The 20,409-nt window shown below is 40.0% G+C and overlaps 1 protein-coding gene across 1 annotated transcript; it reads left to right on the top strand.

Moving 5' to 3' along the window:
* The first annotated feature begins 11,032 nt into the window (after positions 1-11,032).
* LOC130077705 (protocadherin-20) lies at positions 11,033-14,767 on the top strand. The gene is made up of 2 exons (XM_056243022.1): positions 11,033-11,212; positions 12,028-14,767. Exons 1-2 carry the CDS (start codon positions 11,162-11,164, stop codon positions 14,623-14,625), a joined length of 2,649 nt encoding a protein of 882 aa, XP_056098997.1. The 5' UTR covers positions 11,033-11,161; the 3' UTR covers positions 14,626-14,767.
* The last annotated feature ends 5,642 nt before the right edge of the window (positions 14,768-20,409 follow it).

The following is a 20,409-nucleotide window of genomic DNA, read 5'->3' as shown; positions in this document are numbered from 1 at the left end:
TTTAGTGTTAGTGTGTGTTAGCGCAATCTTTAGTGTTAGTGTGTGTTAGCGCAATCTTTAGTGTTAGTGTGTGTTAGCGCAATCTTTAGTGTTAGTGTGTGTTAGCGCAAGCTTTAGTGTTAGTGTGTGTTAGCGCAAGCTTTAGTGTTAGTGTGTGTTAGCGCAAGCTTTAGTGTTAGTGTGTGTTAGCGCAAGCTTTAGTGTTAGTGTGTGTTAGCGCAAGCTTTAGTGTTAGTGTGTGTTAGCGCAAGCTTTAGTGTTAGTGTGTGTTAGCGCAAGCTTTAGTGTTAGTGTGTGTTAGCGCAAGCTTTAGTGTTAGTGTGTGTTAGCGCAATCTTTAGTGTTAGTGTGTGTTAGCGCAATCCTTAGTGTTAGTGTGTGTTACCGCAAGCTTTAGTGTTAGTGTGTGTTAGCGCAATCTTTAGTGTTAGTGTGTGTTAGCGCAAGCTTTAGTGTTAGTGTGTGTTAGCACAAGCTTTAGTGTGTTTTAGCACAAGCTTTAGTGTTAGTGTGTGTTAGCACAAGCTTTAGTGTGTGTTAGCGCAAGCTTTAGTGTTAGTGTGTGTTAGCACAAGCTTTAGTGTGTGTTAGCACAAGCTTTAGTGTTAGTGTGTGTTAGCGCAATCTTTAGTGTTAGTGTGTGTTAGCACAAGCTTTAGTGTTAGTGTGTGTTAGCACAAGCTTTAGTGTTAGTGTGTGTTAGCACAAGCTTTAGTGTGTGTTAGCACAAGCTTTAGTGTTAGTGTGTGTTAGCACAAGCTTTAGTGTGTGTTAGCACAAGCTTTAGTGTTAGTGTGTGTTAGCGCAATCTTTAGTGTTAGTGTGTGTTAGCACAAGCTTTAGTGTTAGTGTGTGTTAGCACAAGCTTTAGTGTTAGTGTGTGTTAGCGCAAGCTTTAGTGTTAGTGTGTGTTAGCGCAAGCTTTAGTGTTAGTGTGTGTTAGCGCAAGCTTTAGTGTTAGTGTGTGTTAGCGCAAGCTTTAGTGTTAGTGTGTGTTAGCGCAAGCTTTAGTGTTAGTGTGTGTTAGCGCAAGCTTTAGTGTTAGTTTGTGTTAGCACAAGCTTTAGTGTGTGTTAGCACAAGCTTTAGTGTTAGTGTGTGTTAGCGCAAGCTTTAGTGTTAGTGTGTGTTAGCACAAGCTTTAGTGTGTGTTAGCACAAGCTTTAGTGTTAGTGTGTGTTAGCGCAAGCTTTAGTGTTAGTGTGTGTTAGCGCAATCTTTAGTGTTAGTGTGTGTTAGCGCAAGCTTTAGTGTTAGTGTGTGTTAGCGCAAGCTTTAGTGTTAGTGTGTGTTAGCGCAAGCTTTAGTGTTAGTGTGTGTTAGCGCAAGCTTTAGTGTTAGTGTGTGTTAGCGCAAGCTTTAGTGTTAGTGTGTGTTAGCGCAAGCTTTAGTGTTAGTGTGTGTTAGCGCAAGCTTTAGTGTTAGTGTGTGTTAGCGCAAGCTTTAGTGTTAGTGTGTGTTAGCGCAAGCTTTAGTGTTAGTGTGTGTTAGCGCAAGCTTTAGTGTTAGTGTGTGTTAGCGCAAGCTTTAGTGTTAGTGTGTGTTAGCGCAAGCTTTAGTGTTAGTGTGTGTTAGCGCAAGCTTTAGTGTTAGTGTGTGTTAGCGCAAGCTTTAGTGTTAGTTTGTGTTAGCACAAGCTTTAGTGTGTGTTAGCACAAGCTTTAGTGTTAGTGTGTGTTAGCGCAAGCTTTAGTGTTAGTGTGTGTTAGCGCAAGCTTTAGTGTTAGTGTGTGTTAGCGCAAGCTTTAGTGTTAGTGTGTGTTAGCGCAAGCTTTAGTGTTAGTGTGTGTTAGCACAAGCTTTAGTGTTAGTGTGTGTTAGCGCAAGCTTTAGTGTTAGTGTGTGTTAGCGCAATCTTTAGTGTTAGTGTGTGTTAGCGCAAGCTTTAGTGTTAGTGTGTGTTAGCACAAGCTTTAGTGTGTGTTAGCACAAGCTTTAGTGTTAGTGTGTGTTAGCGCAATCTTTAGTGTTAGTGTGTGTTAGCGCAATCTTTAGTGTTAGTGTGTGTTAGCACAAGCTTTAGTGTTAGTGTGTGTTAGCGCAAGCTTTAGTGTTAGTGTGTGTTAGCGCAAGCTTAAGTGTTAGTGTGTGTTAGCGCAAGCTTTAGTGTTAGTTTGTGTTAGCACAAGCTTTAGTGTGTGTTAGCGCAAGCTTTAGTGTTAGTGTGTGTTAGCGCAAGCTTTAGTGTTAGTGTGTGTTAGCGCAAGCTTTAGTGTTAGTGTGTGTTAGCGCAAGCTTTAGTGTTAGTGTGTGTTAGCGCAAGCTTTAGTGTTAGTGTGTGTTAGCGCAAGCTTTAGTGTTAGTGTGTGTTAGCGCAAGCTTTAGTGTTAGTGTGTGTTAGCGCAAGCTTTAGTGTTAGTGTGTGTTAGCGCAAGCTTTAGTGTTAGTGTGTGTTAACGCAATCTTTAGTGTTAGTGTGTGTTAGCGCAAGCTTTGGTGTTAGTGTGTGTTAGCGCAAGCTTTAGTGTGTGTTAGCACAAGCTTTAGTGTTAGTGTGTGTTAGCGCAATCTTTAGTGTTAGTGTGTGTTAGCGCAAGCTTTAGTGTTAGTGTGTGTTAGCGCAATCTTTAGTGTTAGTGTGTGTTAGCGCAATCTTTAGTGTTAGTGTGTGTTAGCGCAATCTTTAGTGTTAGTGTGTGTTAGCGCAAGCTTTAGTGTTAGTGTGTGTTAGCGCAAGCTTTAGTGTTAGTGTGTGTTAGCGCAAGCTTTAGTGTTAGTGTGTGTTAGCGCAAGCTTTAGTGTTAGTGTGTGTTAGCGCAAGCTTTAGTGTTAGTGTGTGTTAGCGCAAGCTTTAGTGTTAGTGTGTGTTAGCGCAAGCTTTAGTGTTAGTGTGTGTTAGCGCAAGCTTTAGTGTTAGTGTGTGTTAGCGCAAGCTTTAGTGTTAGTGTGTGTTAGCGCAATCTTTAGTGTTAGTGTGTGTTAGCGCAATCTTTAGTGTTAGTGTGTGTTAGCGCAATCTTTAGTGTTAGTGTGTGTTAGCGCAAGCTTTAGTGTTAGTGTGTGTTAGCGCAAGCTTTAGTGTTAGTGTGTGTTAGCGCAATCTTTAGTGTTAGTGTGTGTTAGCGCAATCTTTAGTGTTAGTGTGTGTTAGCGCAATCTTTAGTGTTAGTGTGTGTTAGCGCAATCTTTAGTGTTAGTGTGTGTTAGCGCAATCTTTAGTGTTAGTGTGTGTTAGCGCAAGCTTTAGTGTTAGTGTGTGTTAGCGCAAGCTTTAGTGTTAGTGTGTGTTAGCGCAATCTTTAGTGTTAGTGTGTGTTAGCGCAAGCTTTAGTGTTAGTGTGTGTTAGCACAAGCTTTAGTGTGTGTTAGCACAAGCTTTAGTGTTAGTGTGTGTTAGCGCAATCTTTAGTGTTAGTGTGTGTTAGCACAAGCTTTAGTGTTAGTGTGTGTTAGCGCAATCTTTAGTGTTAGTGTGTGTTAGCGCAAGCTTTAGTGTGTGTTAGCACAAGCTTTAGTGTTAGTATGTGTTAGCGCAAGCTTTAGTGTTAGTGTGTGTTAGCGCAAGCTTTAGTGTTAGTGTGTGTTAGCGCAAGCTTTAGTGTTAGTGTGTGTTAGCACAAGCTTTAGTGTGTGTTAGCACAAGCTTTAGTGTTAGTGTGTGTTAGCGCAAGCTTTAGTGTTAGTGTGTGTTAGCGCAAGCTTTAGTGTTAGTGTGTGTTAGCGCAAGCTTTAGTGTTAGTGTGTGTTAGCGCAATCTTTAGTGTTAGTGTGTGTTAGCGCAATCTTTAGTGTTAGTGTGTGTTAGCACAAGCTTTAGTGTTAGTGTGTGTTAGCGCAATCTTTAGTGTTAGTGTGTGTTAGCGCAATCTTTAGTGTTAGTGTGTGTTAGCGCAAGCTTTAGTGTGTGTTAGCACAAGCTTTAGTGTTAGTATGTGTTAGCACAAGCTTTAGTGTTAGTGTGTGTTAGCGCGAAATCTTTAGTGTTAGTGTGTGTTAGCGCAAGCTTTAGTGTTAGTGTGTGTTAGCACAAGCTTTAGTGTTAGTGTGTGTTAGCACAATCTTTAGTGTTAGTGTGTGTTAGCGCAAGCTTTAGTGTTAGTGTGTGTTAGCACAAGCTTTAGTGTTAGTGTGTGTTAGCACAAGCTTTAGTGTTAGTGTGTGTTAGCACAATCTTTAGTGTTAGTGTGTGTTAGCGCAAGCTTTAGTGTTAGTGTGTGTTAGCGCAATCTTTAGTGTTAGTGTGTGTTAGCGCAAGCTTTAGTGTTAGTGTGTGTTAGCGCAAGCTTTAGTGTTAGTGTGTGTTAGCACAATCTTTAGTGTTAGTGTGTGTTAGCGCAAGCTTTAGTGTTAGTGTGTGTTAGCGCAATCTTTAGTGTTAGTGTGTGTTAGCGCAAGCTTTAGTGTTAGTGTGTGTTAGCACAAGCTTTAGTGTTAGTGTGTGTTAGCGCAAGCTTTAGTGTTAGTGTGTGTTAGCGCAAGCTTTAGTATTAGTGTGTGTTAGCGCAAGCTTTAGTGTTAGTGTGTGTTAGCACAAGCTTTAGTGTTAGTGTGTGTTAGCACAAGCTTTAGTGTTAGTGTGTGTTAGCACAAGCTTTAGTGTAAGTATGTGTTAGCTAGGGGTGCTCCGATCAGGATTTTTGGGGCCGATCACCGATTACTGGAAGCTGTATCACCCGATACCGATCACCGATTACAGGGTCTATTTGAAGACTTCTTTTTATCATGTAGCATTACTTATTAAACTATATTTAACAACAATGTACATTAAGTATTACATTTAAGAGAAGACAATGCATAATGAATTGACACCTGTGTATTTATTTGCAAGCAACATGTATTAACATAGCAGCTTGGTTATTGGGAGCAGCTTAGGGCTTGACATTCAACTTTCCTGTAGAATATAAAATGAAATTAATAAAAGACAGAACATCTGAGTCTTTAAATTTAACTTTAGACTACTTTAAACTAAAAACAGGAACAAAAAAAAGCTATAGCCAAAATAATGTTTTGAGTCAGTCAGCCATCAGTTTTTCTAATACACTTAAAGGACCACAGGTAGTAAAGTGCACAGCAACAAAAAACAAAACAAAACAAAAACTAACAACTTATGATAACTAGATACAAATATCTGTATCTATAACTTTGCTTCTTTCTGGGATGCTTAGTCAGATTTTGTGGGCATTTAGAGAGGAAGAGACAAGAGAGAGGTAGAGAAACCTTTGTGTGTGTGTGTGTGTGTGTGTGTGTGTGTGTGTGTGTGTGTGTAGAACCCTTACAAAATTATTTTAAACAGATTAAGAAAGCCACCACTACTGGTCACATCTATGGTTAGATTGATTTTTTTTAGATCCAGTGAAGTCTGTCCCACCATGTACCTAATATAAATAAATAAAACATCTTCAGTTAACTAGCAGATCATTCATTTAGTTCGCTATTAAATAAGAAATCTAGCGCTAAAATGTGTTTTTGAACTCAAGCTGCGCGCTCGTTGCCGCGGCGATCAGTTGCATGGATACAGTGCTCTGTGTCTCGCGCAGTCTTCACTCCGACGCGCGCTTCAATCTATCGCCGTTGCGGACTCTATTCATTCAGGTGTAATCACAAAATAAAACACAAACGTATCCTTGCTTGATATAACTGTAACCGCTGATGAACATATTCAGTTTTGATGAGAGGGGGGGTTGGATTACATTTTTGTCATTGGTTGTTGCGTTAAATCTTACCCAGATACAATAGTGCTATTTTCTGATTGGCTATTGTGTAGCTCGACGAACAACACCAGAGGAAACGCGCTTGATTCATGCCGGTTCCACAGTGAGAGCGGTGCGGCCGCTGCGGCATATTAAATATATTACAAATAGTTTTTCAGCGTAAGAAATACAATGTGTGGCGGGAGAGCGTGACAAAAGACCGAAATGAGTGACTGTCACGCTCAATGCTTGACACTTCAGAGCCCTGTTGTAGAATTGCCAGACCGGTGAAGCGTAAAAAAATTGTCTTGCGAGCTTTGCGTCATCTGATCGGCTTTTCTGGATCGGCCTTTATAGAGACCGCCGATCACACATCCCAAAGCAATTATCGGCCGATTATGATCGGCGACCGATCAATCGGAGCACCCTTAGTGTTAGCACAAGCTTTAGTGTTAGTGTGTGTTAGCGCAAGCTTAAGTGTTAGTGTGTGTTAGCGCAAGCTTAAGTGTTAGTGTGTGTTAGCGCAAGCTTAAGTGTTAGTGTGTGTTAACGCAAGCTTTAGTGTTAGTGTGTGTTAGCGCAAGCTTTAGTGTTAGTGTGTGTTAGCGCAAGCTTTAGTGTTAGTGTGTGTTAGCGCAAGCTTAAGTGTTAGTGTGTGTTAGCGCAAGCTTAAGTGTTAGTGTGTGTTAACGCAAGCTTTAGTGTTAGTGTGTGTTAGCGCAAGCTTTAGTGTTAGTGTGTGTTAGCGCAAGCTTAAGTGTTAGTGTGTGTTAGCGCAAGCTTTAGTGTTAGTGTGTGTTAGCGCAAGCTTTAGTGTTAGTGTGTGTTAGCGCAAGCTTTAGTGTTAGTGTGTGTTAGCGCAAGCTTTAGTGTTAGTGTGTGTTAGCGCAAGCTTTAGTGTTAGTGTGTGTTAGCGCAAGCTTTAGTGTTAGTGTGTGTTAGCGCAAGCTTTAGTGTTAGTGTGTGTTAGCGCAAGCTTTAGTGTTAGTGTGTGTTAGCGCAAGCTTTAGTGTTAGTGTGTGTTAGCGCAAGCTTTAGTGTTAGTGTGTGTTAGCGCAAGCTTTAGTGTTAGTGTGTGTTAGCGCAAGCTTTAGTGTTAGTGTGTGTTAGCGCAAGCTTTAGTGTTAGTGTGTGTTAGCGCAAGCTTTAGTGTTAGTGTGTGTTAGCGCAAGCTTTAGTGTTAGTGTGTGTTAGCGCAAGCTTTAGTGTTAGTGTGTGTTAGCACAAGCTTTAGTGTTAGTGTGTGTTAGCGCAAGCTTTAGTGTTAGTGTGTGTTAGCGCAAGCTTTAGTGTTAGTGTGTGTTAGCGCAAGCTTTAGTGTTAGTGTGTGTTAGCGCAATCTTTAGTGTTAGTGTGTGTTAGCACAAGCTTTAGTGTTAGTGTGTGTTAGCACAAGCTTTAGTGTTAGTGTGTGTTAGCACAAGCTTTAGTGTTAGTGTGTGTTAGCGCAAGCTTTAGTGTTAGTGTGTGTTAGCGCAAGCTTTAGTGTTAGTGTGTGTTAGCGCAAGCTTTAGTGTTAGTGTGTGTTAGCGCAAGCTTTAGTGTTAGTGTGTGTTAGCGCAAGCTTTAGTGTTAGTGTGTGTTAGCGCAAGCTTTAGTGTTAGTGTGTGTTAGCGCAAGCTTTAGTGTTAGTGTGTGTTAGCACAAGCTTTAGTGTTAGTGTGTGTTAGCGCAAGCTTTAGTGTTAGTGTGTGTTAGCACAAGCTTTAGTGTTAGTGTGTGTTAGCGCAAGCTTTAGTGTTAGTGTGTGTTAGCACAAGCTGCGGTTTGAAATGAGTTCTGAACATTGAGTTTATCTTTGCACCCTTTCAATCTCTTTTTCTGAATGTGAAATGAGTGTAAAACATATTTGTTGTTCTCGCCTGGTTCCCCACGGGTCGTCCTGGGACGTGTTTCTCATATATCCTGAGCTCTGCTATCAATGTAGCTTAAAGGCGCTTTAATTAAAACTAGAGCACAAAGTATCATGACATCTGGCCTGAAATCTAAGGCAACATTCACTGCATTTACTGGCAATCAGTGTTTCACCGTACAGCCTCCCGGTGTCCTTAAGCCAGCATTAAATGAGATCTCACACACACACACACACACACACACACACACACACACACACACAGCCCATGTGCCCACATCTCATTTTCTGAATAAATAAAACCATACGGCTGATGGAAATGTGTAAAAGCATTCAAATGTCTCCATCTCAGCACTAGAAAGTTCCACATTTAGTCACTCATTTCTCTTTTATAATTTCGCATGCATTGTGTTTGTGTGTTTATTTAATGCAGGAGTGTCATAAAGACATGCTTCGACCTGTAAACGTCTCGTACCTGCAGCTGTAGATACACCAGACAGAAGAAGGGAGATATGAATGTTCTGTCACTCTCTCTGAATGAAGCTTTTCTCCCTGAAGAACAGAAACCAGGTGCACAATCAGCAGAGCACACAAAACCGTGCAAAGCAAACATTTCTTTCTCTAGTTGATGTGGTGGGTTTGCACTACAACTATGCAGAGCACTTCTGTTTGGAGCAACTTAAAATGCATTGAAAAACTTTTTTTTTTTAAACATGCAAATAATAACCAACAAAAAAATACAATTGTAGGCAACGCTCTCTAACTTCAGGGGTCAGTTGCATGAACTGTTTCTTACTAGTTTGACCTACTAGCTGTTGCATGTCATTGATCTTATAGCAAATTATTAATACATGCATTTGTTTTATTTTTTTAAATGCAAAACCCAAACAACAACTGGTCGACTGTCTTACTTTTCTGATTAAATTACGTTTTATCTAACAGGTTTTAGTTAACAAACTTACATAAAAAACTCGCAATTTCAAGAAAAGAGTCAGAAGTGCGAGTTTATTTCTCTCAATTGTGAGTTTATATCTTTCAATTCTGACTTTATAACACGCAATTCTGAGAAACAAACTCTACGCAATTATCTTTTTAAATGTTTTATTCTGCGGCGGAGACAATTAGCTTCCAGAGCATTGTGAAAACAAAAGTACTTAACAAACAGTCCGTTGATTTGCAAATTGCACGGTGACTGATCCTCCTGTAAGACTGTAAACTCATACTGTACTGTACAAGCCCTGAGGGACTGAAGAGTGAGAAACGGTTCTTTAACATCCCGCCCACCGTTTACCTGAGATCCTGTTCCGCAGAAATAAACTCTTCTGGAGCCGCTAAACCTCACGAGGCGTGTCGAAACCTCGAGAACACACAGAGAAGGTTTACTGAGGGTTACTGACGCACGCTGGCTGTCACACCTGTGGTGGAAACTAGTTTCAGCACAAAAGCGATTCACATAATGAGTTTCATTCTCGGCATTTTTGTTGCGTTCAGGGTGTAAATCTGTTCTCAATTCTGTCAAGTAGGCCTAGAATTGAAAATAATAGCTTTTCCCTAAGGGTTCTTGTAAACACATGATAGTATAGTAACAATGCTCTACTCTTTAATTTGAATTGCATCCAGCTTTGAAAGCATGGATAGGCCTACCTGTAAACAAACAGCCCAATCTTGAGCACAGGCATTCCTTGTGTGTCGCAACACTAACGCCTGCAGGTAAACGACAGCGAACACAGTTAGTTATACTGAGTATTTATTTAAGGTAAATCACTGTTTGCTCAAGTGAATCGGTGAGTCGTCACTGACTGAATTAGATCCGGATATTTGAGCTCATTTCTGGGTTGTCGTTGTTAAACGGAAGTTGCCCTGGTCTTTTTTCCCTATTTTGAGGTGTATGAGTGAACGGCTTCACGAACAAGAACAAATGTGTGCGTATTATTGTGCTTTTCTTTTTTTCTGTGCAATTCCATATTTCCATATTCTAATGTATGCAAATCCCTGATATTTATGTTTTGTTTCTGTCGTTATGATTGTTCATTTAAAGAGATATAACCATGCTTCATGCCCTGATTTTGTATGTATAACTTATGCAATAAAAAAAAAAACCAAGAACAAATGTGGGCGGGGCTTGTTTGTGTTCGTTGGGAATTAATAATGGTTGTGGTTTGCTATTGGTGGATCTCATGTGAGTGACAGGTTGCCCCGCCCTCGTCATCAGAGATGTCACTTCCAGAGGGAGAAATAATTTTCATTAAAGATTATTATTTATTATTATTATTTAAGAGGCACATGGATTTAAAAATAATTATGTGCATGTATATCGTTTATAATAAACTGTAATATTCCATAAAAAAGGAGGAAAGTTCATTTTGATTTCATGGTGATACATATTTGAATGTATGTGAATGTAAAAGAAATGACATTTTACCACCTGCAAGGCAAAACAAAAAAAAATACATCAACAGTTTATTTTTAAGATAAATATGTCGATCTTAAACATCATGAGATGCAAAGTCTTCCATGGGACTGTATGTAATCAATCCTGAGTTAAAGCTCAGTGTGTTTGTTACTCTGGACAGTATGTTCTCAATCACTGTTGCTGTGGTTAAAAATGCACAGATTAAGAGAAGTTGATTTGCTGATGCTTCATCCTGTATTCTTCAACACTAATCCTCACATTATCACTGATTTGCTGCTCTGGAAGGCAAGGAAAAACCACTATAGGGTTAAAAAAAAACAAGATGCAGCAAATAAGCAAGTGTTTAGCTCTACAATAATTGTTCATCAAGAGTGGCAGAGACAAAGAAAGTGACTCATATTTACTATGAGCTTGTTAATGTAGCTGAGTGTTAATGTAATCTCAACCGCAGGCCTGTAAAAGCGTACTTGCCCTCTTCTGCTTTTCTTCCACCGGGAACTTATTATTTTGTTAGTGCAGTATTGATCTGTACATGCAGTGTTGATCATCTGTGCTGTCTGATACATATGGAATAATAATACTCATGCATATTTGTATCCTTTTCTCTATGGTTGCACAGATGTGGTGCGAAAAATTATGTTGTGCTCTTAAAAATATGAAATATTGTGGTGCGCTCTTAAAAATACTGATCTGAAGAACCTAATGAAACATCAAAACTTTTTACTCTCTAAAGTAGAAATATATTACCTCAAGAACCCTTTACAGTCAAAAAGATTTTTATGATATTTATGATGCAGCTGCTTTATCCAGTGACTTAAAGCACAAGCAATTTACATCAAATGATTAAATTATATTACATTATATTATATTATATTATTACATTGATTATATTATAATGTTAAATGAATTCCAAAGTGTAGAAAAGATAATCTGCATTCCTGTCATGCTGGTGTTTTCTTAGCCACAAAACAATAAATAATTCAGACTAAAACTATTCCAAACGCTTAAAAAAATGATTTGACTTGCAAGTGAATTCCTCCTAGCACTCCTCCTCCCATCCTGATTGGTCGCGCCGGAGCTCATTAGCATGCGGTGGGCGTGTCGGAGTGTATCGGTCAGATGAATGGGTCGAGCGCGTCAGTCGCGCGTCAGTCGCGCATCGGGCAGCGAGCGAGGAATCAGCCGCTCACAGGCGCTCATAATGCGGCTGTTACTGTGAACTCATCCCGCTCCCGTTCCCTGTGACGCCAACACTGAACGGGAAACATGTGGAACACTAACAGAGGAACATGCCTTCGCAGCAAAGCAGAGTTATGGGTAAGTTTCTTACATTCACGGAAAACTGAATTATCATGACATCAAATTCTCTTAATAGTATCTTTGATATTTTTGATTAATATCTTTAATTCATGATTTTTATATAACCAAAATTCAGACTAATACTTATATCAATTCTAAATGTGTATGAATCATTAAGTCTAATAATGACTTGTCTAATACGTTTTTGAATGGATGTTATGATTTTGGATTATATATATCTTTAATCCAAGATTTTTTATATAATCCAGAATTTCCTCCTAATACTTGGCTATATGAATCAAAGTCTAATAAGTATTTTGATGGATTTTTATAAAGATTTGTGTGTGTGTGTGTGTGTGTGTGTGTGTGTGTTAACAGAAATAAGTTGTGTGAGCATAAAGTATTATTATTTAGTTTGCAGTTTCATTACAATCCCTTAATCTTTTTTTGTTGTTGTTGATAATCATAGTTTCTGTCGAAAAACATTTGTTGTTATTTAAACCTGTCCCCACTCTGTCATGACCAAATTAATTAAACTGAGAGAAAGATTCTAGAAGCATTGAACACTGTTTGAAAGAGATTTATATAATATTTTTTTGTTCAGTAGTAAAATAACTATAGAAATTATGTTTATCATGGTAAATATTCATATATTAATGTGGACGTTGATTTAGTCCAACCCTCTCCACATAAATGTTAGACAGTGCCTAATGTATAATTGATCTGCATTGCTTTTTTTTTTTTATTATGTATTCCATTTGATTTTAAAGTGATGCTGTTTTACTTATAGTTCTGTTGCCTCCTACTAAACACTTTTTGTTGTTTATTTTTAGGGTTTGTTCATTCTCCTCTTGTACACCGGTCCTCTCTCCTGCTCTTCAAATTTCAGTCACCTCATCTATAAGATAAAAGAAGGATTATCTAAAGGGACACTCATAGGGTCTATCGCTGCGGACTTAAACTTGGGTCTTTCCAGTGATCCCTCTCGCTCCTTCAATCTGGAGCTGAAGACGAACAGCCAGCAGTACGTGACTCTGAACAACACGACTGGGGATCTTTTCACGTCAGCCGTGGAGATCGACAGAGAGACTCTGTGCGCCGAGTCCCACGAGGGCCAAGGCTGCGCAATCTTCCTCGACGTGCTAATCCTTCCTCAGCAATACTTTCAGCTGGTTAAGATTAAAATCATAATCGAGGATGTCAACGACAACCGTCCGCATTTCCCCGTTGACGAAATCAGGGTTTCCGTGCCGGAAAACGCTCCTGTTAACGCCAGGTTCGCAGTTGAGCAATCAGCAGTGGATCCTGACATCGGGATTCACAGTGTTCAAACGTACTGGCTTGTTAACGACTATGGGTTTTTCACATTAGACGTAGAGGAGAACGAAGGCGGAGAGCTGACGCCGTTCCTCATAATAACCGAGAATCTTGATAGAGAAACACAAGCGGAGTACGTGACTGATATTATCGCTGAGGACGGAGGAACTCCACCACTTCTCGGCACTGCCACTCTGAGGATTATCATTACTGACGTCAACGATAATTGCCCTAAGTTTACAGAGTCGCAAGTGAACGTTACGCTTTATGGAAACGCCACTAAAGGCACGCAATTGGCTCGTCTACAAGCCTACGACCCAGACGAGGGGGAAAACGCCGTAATCACGTATTCCTTCAGCGAACGGGTCACCCAAGAAAGCAGAAACCTGTTTCATTTGGATACAATCACTGGGGTTCTTAAACTAGCAGGGAAGATAGACAACAACACCGGAAAGCTCTACAAACTAATCGTACTGGCTAATGGGCCGACATGTATTCCAGAAGTTGCAACGGTTACCGTTCATGTTATCCGACAGCTTTCCGGACCTCCGGCTGTTGTGCCACGTTACATCGCGTCCGAGAAAGACGGTGTTGTCAGTCTAAGTGAATCGGAGCCACCGTTTTCACCAATTGCTTTTTTCACCATCAAAAACACAGAGCCACAACCGAAGATAGAGTGTTTTCTAGAAACTACAGGTCCATTTCGGCTTGTACCTTATGAGCGCTTTAAAAACGAGTACCTGCTTGAGACCACCGAACTATTGGATTACGAGCAGCAACAGGATTATGAAATGGTCATTGTGGTTCGTAATGCTCACGGATTAGTTGTTAATACCGTGGTTAAGGTCCACGTGTTGGACGTTAACGACAACGCTCCGGTTTTCAAGCAATCCTTCTTTGAGATCACAGTGGAGGAGAACAACCCACCGAACACGTTCCTCGTTCAGCTTCAGGCGACCGACGCGGACAGTGAAAGCAGAGGTCAGGTTTATTATCTACTCGGTGCCGACGCTCCCACCATTTTTGGCTTGGATAGGTCAACCGGGGTTTTGTCGGTGTCCACTTCTCTTGACCGCGAGGAAAAGGAGACGTACCGATTCATGGTGCGAGCCGTCGACCGCGGGACGCCGAGAAAGGAGTCAATCGCCACTGTGATTATAACCGTACGGGATCGCAATGACAACAGCCCTCGGTTTATCAACAAGGACTTTACTTTTTTCGTGCCGGAGAACTTTCCAGGATTCGGGGAGATTGGCGTGCTTACGGTTACGGATGCGGATGCAGGGGAAAACGGCTGGGTGGCGCTGTCAATCCTAAACGGGAGTGATATCTTCGTGATTGACACCGGACGAGGTGCGTTACGCGCCAAAACCCCTTTGGATCGGGAACAGCAGGGAACGTACTATGTGTGGATCGAGGCTATCGATGGAGGCGAACCGGCTCTTTCTTGCATCACAATGGTGACCGTTCTCCTCCTAGATGTGAACGATAACCCTCCCACTGTTCTTTTCCCTCAGTCCAACGAATCGTTCATGCTGGTGCTTCCCAACACGCTTCCAGGAACGTCGATTACGGAGGTCTATGCGGTGGACCGGGACACGGGAATGAACGCTGTTATTGCTTACAGCATCATCAAGAGAACTGACGGAGAACCGGGATCGTTTGATATCGACCCGTACACGGGAAACATCACCTTGAGGAAAGCCTTGAACAATCGAGGTCTTTACAGTTTGTGGGTCAAAGTGAGGGATCACGGTCAACCAGAACTGTACTCTACTGTACTGGTCAACCTGTTTGTGAATGAAACGGTTAGCAATGAGACGCTCATTCAAAGCTTGTTGCCCAGAGGGGCAGATATCAATCATGGTGAGGATCCTCCGATTAAGGAAGGGAGGGAAGGAGAACGAGTGCCAAATCAGTGTGGCGAGTTGAGGATGGTATTGCTTGCGCTTACGGTGACTTGCCTCGGACTGTTTCTGACCGTCGTGTCATTGGTGACGTTTATCTGCTGCAAGAAAAGAAAGCCGAAAAAGAAGAGGTTAGACATTGAGATTCCTTTAAAACTCAACCATGAAATGGTGGACAAGAACCCAATGGAGATTTCAAACATATGACACTTGCCTGCTCAGCAAAAGACTGCCCAAACTATTCTGTTTACAATGTGTTTTGTGCATCTCTTAAGTGAAGATATATTGTATATATTGTGCATACAGTATGTTTTATAACTATGATGAAATATATATATATATATATATATATTGAGAAGATCACTGCAAAATATAAAGGTTTTGCTCTTTGCATTTGCTGCCCAACATGCTTTTAATGTATCTTACAATGGTGCCCTCAGCAGTGTGTTGTGTCAAATTGTCAAAGCTCTTTTACATGCCTGTCTTTGCATTAATCTACAGGAACGTCGTTCTCCCAATGGTTCCCGTTCAGCTCATGTTTGTCATCACCTTTCCAAAAGAGATGAGAAATTAACGTCACGTTGATTGAAGTTGTGTTTTCTGTAGGATACTAGGCTGGTGTGCAATGAATCTTATGAGCCCCAAAATGTCTTGGTTTCTCCAACTGGTTTGTGATGAATTCTTAACGTTTGTGCACAAAGAAGCTAATGCAGCATTTCTCCGATCTTGTTTCTCTAATGTGCAAGCAAAGAATTCATGAACATTAAAGTGCTTTATTTTCTTATGAATAGCTTGGATGTGATGTTTTTTCATGTATTAGCAACTAAACTGGTGGGTTTTTTATTGCATGACTCCAAACTCAAAACATTAATCGACTGGAACGCATCAATATACACTGTCAACTTGTCAAGATATTGTTCTTGGGAATCTAAATCATTATGAGAATTCAAAGACCATCTCAATGTTTGATTTGATCGCGTCTACACTGTTTACAAGTTGAAGTGCCTCTATCTTGAAATGTCTACACATGGCATTGAATTTTTCTCTGTAAGAGATAAAATCCGAAGGGTTATCAAGAAAACGTCTTATCAGAAACCAAGCCACAAACTTGTTCACACAAATTCTGCTGTTGTGGAAAAGCAACGGAGGAGATCTTGTGTGATTATATGTTCTGAGAAATACACAGAACTGTATTGCATAAGTCATCAAAACATGAAAGTTATCACTCATAATTCCGAGTCTTTTTGTTGTGGTGTGATTGGCATTTCGTTCTCTCCTTTTGTAATCTACCTCTTTGTTTCGGACCAATGGGATGTTTTCTCCAGTGTCCCGACCCATCGCAGAGGTCAGATCAGGAGTGTGTGTTTAGCTTGTCATCGCTTGTGGAACACCATTCAGCTCTCGAAAAAACAGCCATGGCCACACGCCACCTCTATTATTCCAAAACCAGTTTGGTTTCATTTTTCCCTTTCTCTCTCTGGAACTCTCTGAAACACTCACAATGGAAAGCAGTCATTTAAAACCACAAGAAGCCGGAGGACAGATAATGTATCGAGGCTTTGCGGTGCACAGGTTGCGAGTAGGGCCTGTCACCTGAGGTCAGATTCACCACTTAAGCTGCTTACTTCACCAGCAACATGTGTTCGGAAACCAGCAGGAGACTGAAATCCACCAAAGAACATTTTCATCTGCGGGTCAAGATCAAGCATCTTATAGCGCATTATTAAATTGGTATAAAGTGGTGGTGTTAGCAATGCCAATGTCATGGTTTCGGGATTTTTATATAATATATTACCCAAATATATTGTAGGTTGCTTCAGATAAGAGCATTCGGCAAATGCATAGATGCAAATGCATTACATTCACTGTAAAAACAATTTTCACTCAAAAATTGCTCGTAATGATTTTCTTAAAATCATAAACATTCTTAAATCAAGATCCAATTACGTGAGAAGCAAAATTACTTCTTGTTTTATGTATCAAGTTTATGCTTAAAACTAGAACAAATATCTGGCAATGCGGTCAGAAAAATAATGTAGTTTTATCTTTGAATTAAGTTGATTTTTCTGACCGCATTGGAAGACGTTGTTAGTTGCAAGCATAAACTCGCTTAATTTTGATGATTTTTTGCAGGAAACAAGACTTAATATGTCTAAAGTCATTTTGCATTTCAAGTAAATGATGATGAATCTTGATTTAAGAATGTTTATATATTTGCAGCATGAAAAATCTTAAAGTAGAAGCATAAAAACTACAATAATCTCCAATTATTTACAACAGCATTATAACCAAACCTAAGCGAGTGTTCACAATGGCCGTGATTTAAAGTGACAGATCATTCATTTTTAATGAGAGTTGACGAATTGAGGTGACTAGTGTGAGCAACTATTGGCTCATTTGCACAAAGTTAAACTCTGTTGCATCACCAATAGAGTTTGAAATCAAATCAGATTATTCAAGTTCAAAGCGAACTTACCGCAACACAATATTTGGATGACTGAGTTCAGTCATATAAACAGTATAAAGTGCAGTTTAAACAGCTTTGATTATAAAAGGAACATTCGAGTTCTGTCATTTTATGCCACTTGCAGTAATAAGAACCAAGTGCATGTGCAAAACTCGTTTTTGCAATGCGTTTGCTGAGGTGATCTGAGTTTTTTTAGTGTGTTTTCGGTGATTACATCTATGCATTCGGCAGACGCTTTTATCCAAAGAGACTTACATTGCATTCAAGGTATACATTTGATCTGTTGATGCATTTCCAGGGAATCTAACCAATGATCTTGCATCTCAAATCAAGTCTCTAGACGCGGTTCATGGTTCACTTGCATCTTTTTTGTCCATTTTATGGTCTACCAAGTGAAGTGAATTAGTTAGAAAAGTAATAGCACATGCACTGCAGCAAGCTGCAGGATCTGATGTTTGCAGCACAAACTGGAGTTTAATAGCGTTAAAGGTTAGTTTAAAACCCACTTACCCTAAATATGAGCAATAACAACAATGATTAATAACAATAGTGAGAACGTAGGCTCACTATTGGCCAGCATCACACACATGACCAGCGTCGGCCAATAGTGAGCCTGCGTTCTGATGTGAACTCACTCGAGGCCCACAGAGAAGGACATGAATAGTTGAATAAAGTCGTTATTTTTGTGTGTTTTTTGCGCACAGAAAGTATTCTCGTCGCTTGATAATCTTAAGGTTGAGCCGCTGTAGTCACTCGGACTATTTTAACGACGTCTTTAATAACTTTCTGGGCCGGCAAGTTTCAATAACAATAGAAGCCTATGGAGGAGTGATCCAGCTCTCAGATTTAATCAGAAATATCTTCATTTGTGAACGAAGATGAACGAAAGTCTTACGGGGTTGAACAACATGAGGGAGAGTCATTACTGACAGAGTTTACATCTTTGGGTGAACTATCCCTTTAATAATTTTCAGATTTGTGAAGTCCAGGTCCAGAAAGTAAAAGTCCTCCTCAGTATTTTGTTCCAATCACCTGGATTTGCTAATTAGCAGTTCTTCAGCCAGGAGAACTAATCAGTGAAATCATCCGGCTGAGTTCATGTGTGGAATAAACATATGGCAGGACTTTTACTTTCTGACTCCTGGACTTTACACCTCTGGCAATTTAAACGCAATGGCTTTCCTCAATTCAAGTTAAAGGGATAGTTCACTTTGAAATTAATTTTTGATATGTTTTAGCTTACCTCAAGGGCATCCAAGATGTAGGTGTCTTTGTGTCCACAGTATTTTCGCATTTAAGTACACATTGATGGCCTAAGACACGAAACGAGCGGTTTGTGTGAGAAAACGAACAGTATTTATATCGTTTTTACCTCTTGTAACCACAGCCACGTCCAAGTGATCTATGGTTCTAAGGGCGCGGGTACTTCGGTCCGGAAAAAGCGCCGGAAGTGATCTCTCTCTATGTCACTCATACAATTGTTTTTTTTTTTAATTATTTTCTTTTACGACGGTTTAAACATCCCAGATAAGCGCAAATTAGTACCCTTTTAATTAGCCGTCTTTCCTACAATCTCTGTTCTGTGTAAACAATGAGTGACGTACATGCGCGAGAGATCACTTCCAGACCGAAGCGCCGGCGCCCTCAGATCACTTGGACGTGGCTGTGTTTACAAGAGGTAAAAACGATATAAATACTGTTCGTTTTCTCACACAAACCGCTCGTTTCGTGTCTTAGGCCATCAATGAGTACTTACATTTACGAGTCATTAAATCATGTTTAATTTGGACTTCTCTGGTCATGCTCTTTGAGGTGGTGACCATAGACCTGCATTATATGACTGACAGACAAGAACGGTTTGACCTAAAAATATCAAAATTTAAAATACTGTGGAAACAAAGACACCTACATCTTGGATGCCCTTGAGGTAAGCTAAAACATATCTAAAATTAATTTCAAAGTGAACTATCCCTTTAAGTTTTGATTGCGTGGCTATTATTTGCACTCGTTTATGTGTATGTTTATGTTGTTTCATTTTATTTTATTGTTGTATTTTATATGTAATTTTGCGCCTCATGTGATTATTTTTCTGTACAGCACTTTGGTTGTTTAAAAGTGCTTAACAAATAAAGTTGGATTGGATTGGTTTAAGCCAACCGATCACTTTTTACAGTGTACAATCAACTTGTATTTTTAAGTCATTAAATTACATTAAACTGACCAAAAAAAACGAGTTGAATCTAGTATAACATAAAAAAATATATAAATTGTTTAACTTATTTTGATGAGTATGAGCAATGTAAAACATGTTGTTATAACTTATTGATCATTTTTTACAGTGTAGAAGTACATTATAGAAATGCATATTATGCAAGAGTACAGCCTCTATAACACACATTTTTATTCACACATCTTTTATTCAATGTTCACTATGATGGGGTACGGTTGGGTCACATTTAATCTGAGCTTGATTACTTATGTCACGCTATAAGTATGTGTGTATGTTCTCACTCCTCCAGTGTACAATCGGCTTTCCTCTCCGCTTTCTCGCCTGGCCAGACGATTGTGTGTGTGTCACGGCCCTCGAGCGAGACCAACACAAACAGAACATTAGCCTGGAGACGAAGGGCCTGATTGCGTTCGCTGTGGTGATGATGGAAAACCTGTGAGAGACGCACAACAAACAGCCTCTGATTAATAAAAGACACTTTATTCCCGTCCGGCTCCGGTTCTCTCTCTGATTGCTGATTCAAATGAAATGTGCGGCTACCAAAAAAGGCTGTTCAAAATGTAACTCAGGTTCTGTTGTCCATTGGGCTTATAGTGTTTAAAGCACAATTACTATAATTTTTCTTGTTAAAAATGAGTTGAGTTTGGTAAGCTTGTATCATTTTCTCCAATCTTGGCACCGTGCTTCCCGAAAACCTGACCAACATGTTTCTGAAGACTCTTGACACTGTTTACCATTCCAGATAACACGATAACCACCTACTTTGCAGATGAAAGGTGATTCAAATTGACTCATTGCCTCTGAATCAAGCGAACGGCCGCAGATTTTACTTTACAGATTATGAGGTGCGACGATTCTGCCACAATTCAAAACAGAGTCAAATGCGTCTGCAAAGTGGAAATGAAAGTTGGGTTGCCAGGTTTGCATAACAAAACTAGCTCAATGTGGTTAAACAAAAGTTACTCAAAATCAGCCCTATCCTAAATATCAAAACTCAAAATGTGCCGCTCACATACTGAAAACATACATGCAATTTAACAATTCACTGTATATTAGTATTAGTCCCCACAAAACACATCATCTAGCACAGTTCATTGTTAGAATGTAAAATGGGTAAAACATCTCAATGTATAAGTTTAAAACAGCTTGAATGTAACCCTTGCCTCATTTAGTATGCACGGTTCTATGAATATGCAAAAGAGCCCCGCCTCCACTCACTCACTCCGCTCAGAGATCCACTGGTTGACGATCACACGTTGATCTGATTGGTTACAAGGTCGTTTGTGACGTCAGA

Source organism: Rhinichthys klamathensis, unplaced genomic scaffold (assembly GCF_029890125.1).
Source record: "Rhinichthys klamathensis goyatoka isolate OS25496 unplaced genomic scaffold, OSU_Roscu_1.1 h1tg000769l_1, whole genome shotgun sequence".
Taxonomy (NCBI): Eukaryota; Metazoa; Chordata; class Actinopteri; order Cypriniformes; family Leuciscidae; genus Rhinichthys; species Rhinichthys klamathensis.
Note: the sequence above shows the minus strand (reverse complement) of the source record. Positions and strands in the feature narration are given on the sequence as shown.

Bases quoted from the DNA above. Each gene is read 5' to 3' on its own strand.
- LOC130077705 (XM_056243022.1), top strand. From the start codon at position 11,162: ATGTGGAACACTAACAGAGGAACATGCCTTCGCAGCAAAGCAGAGTTA. The intron at 11,213-12,027 runs GTAAGTTTCTTA...GTTTATTTTTAG, and splicing joins GCAGCAAAGCAGAGTTATGG to GGTTTGTTCATTCTCCTCTT.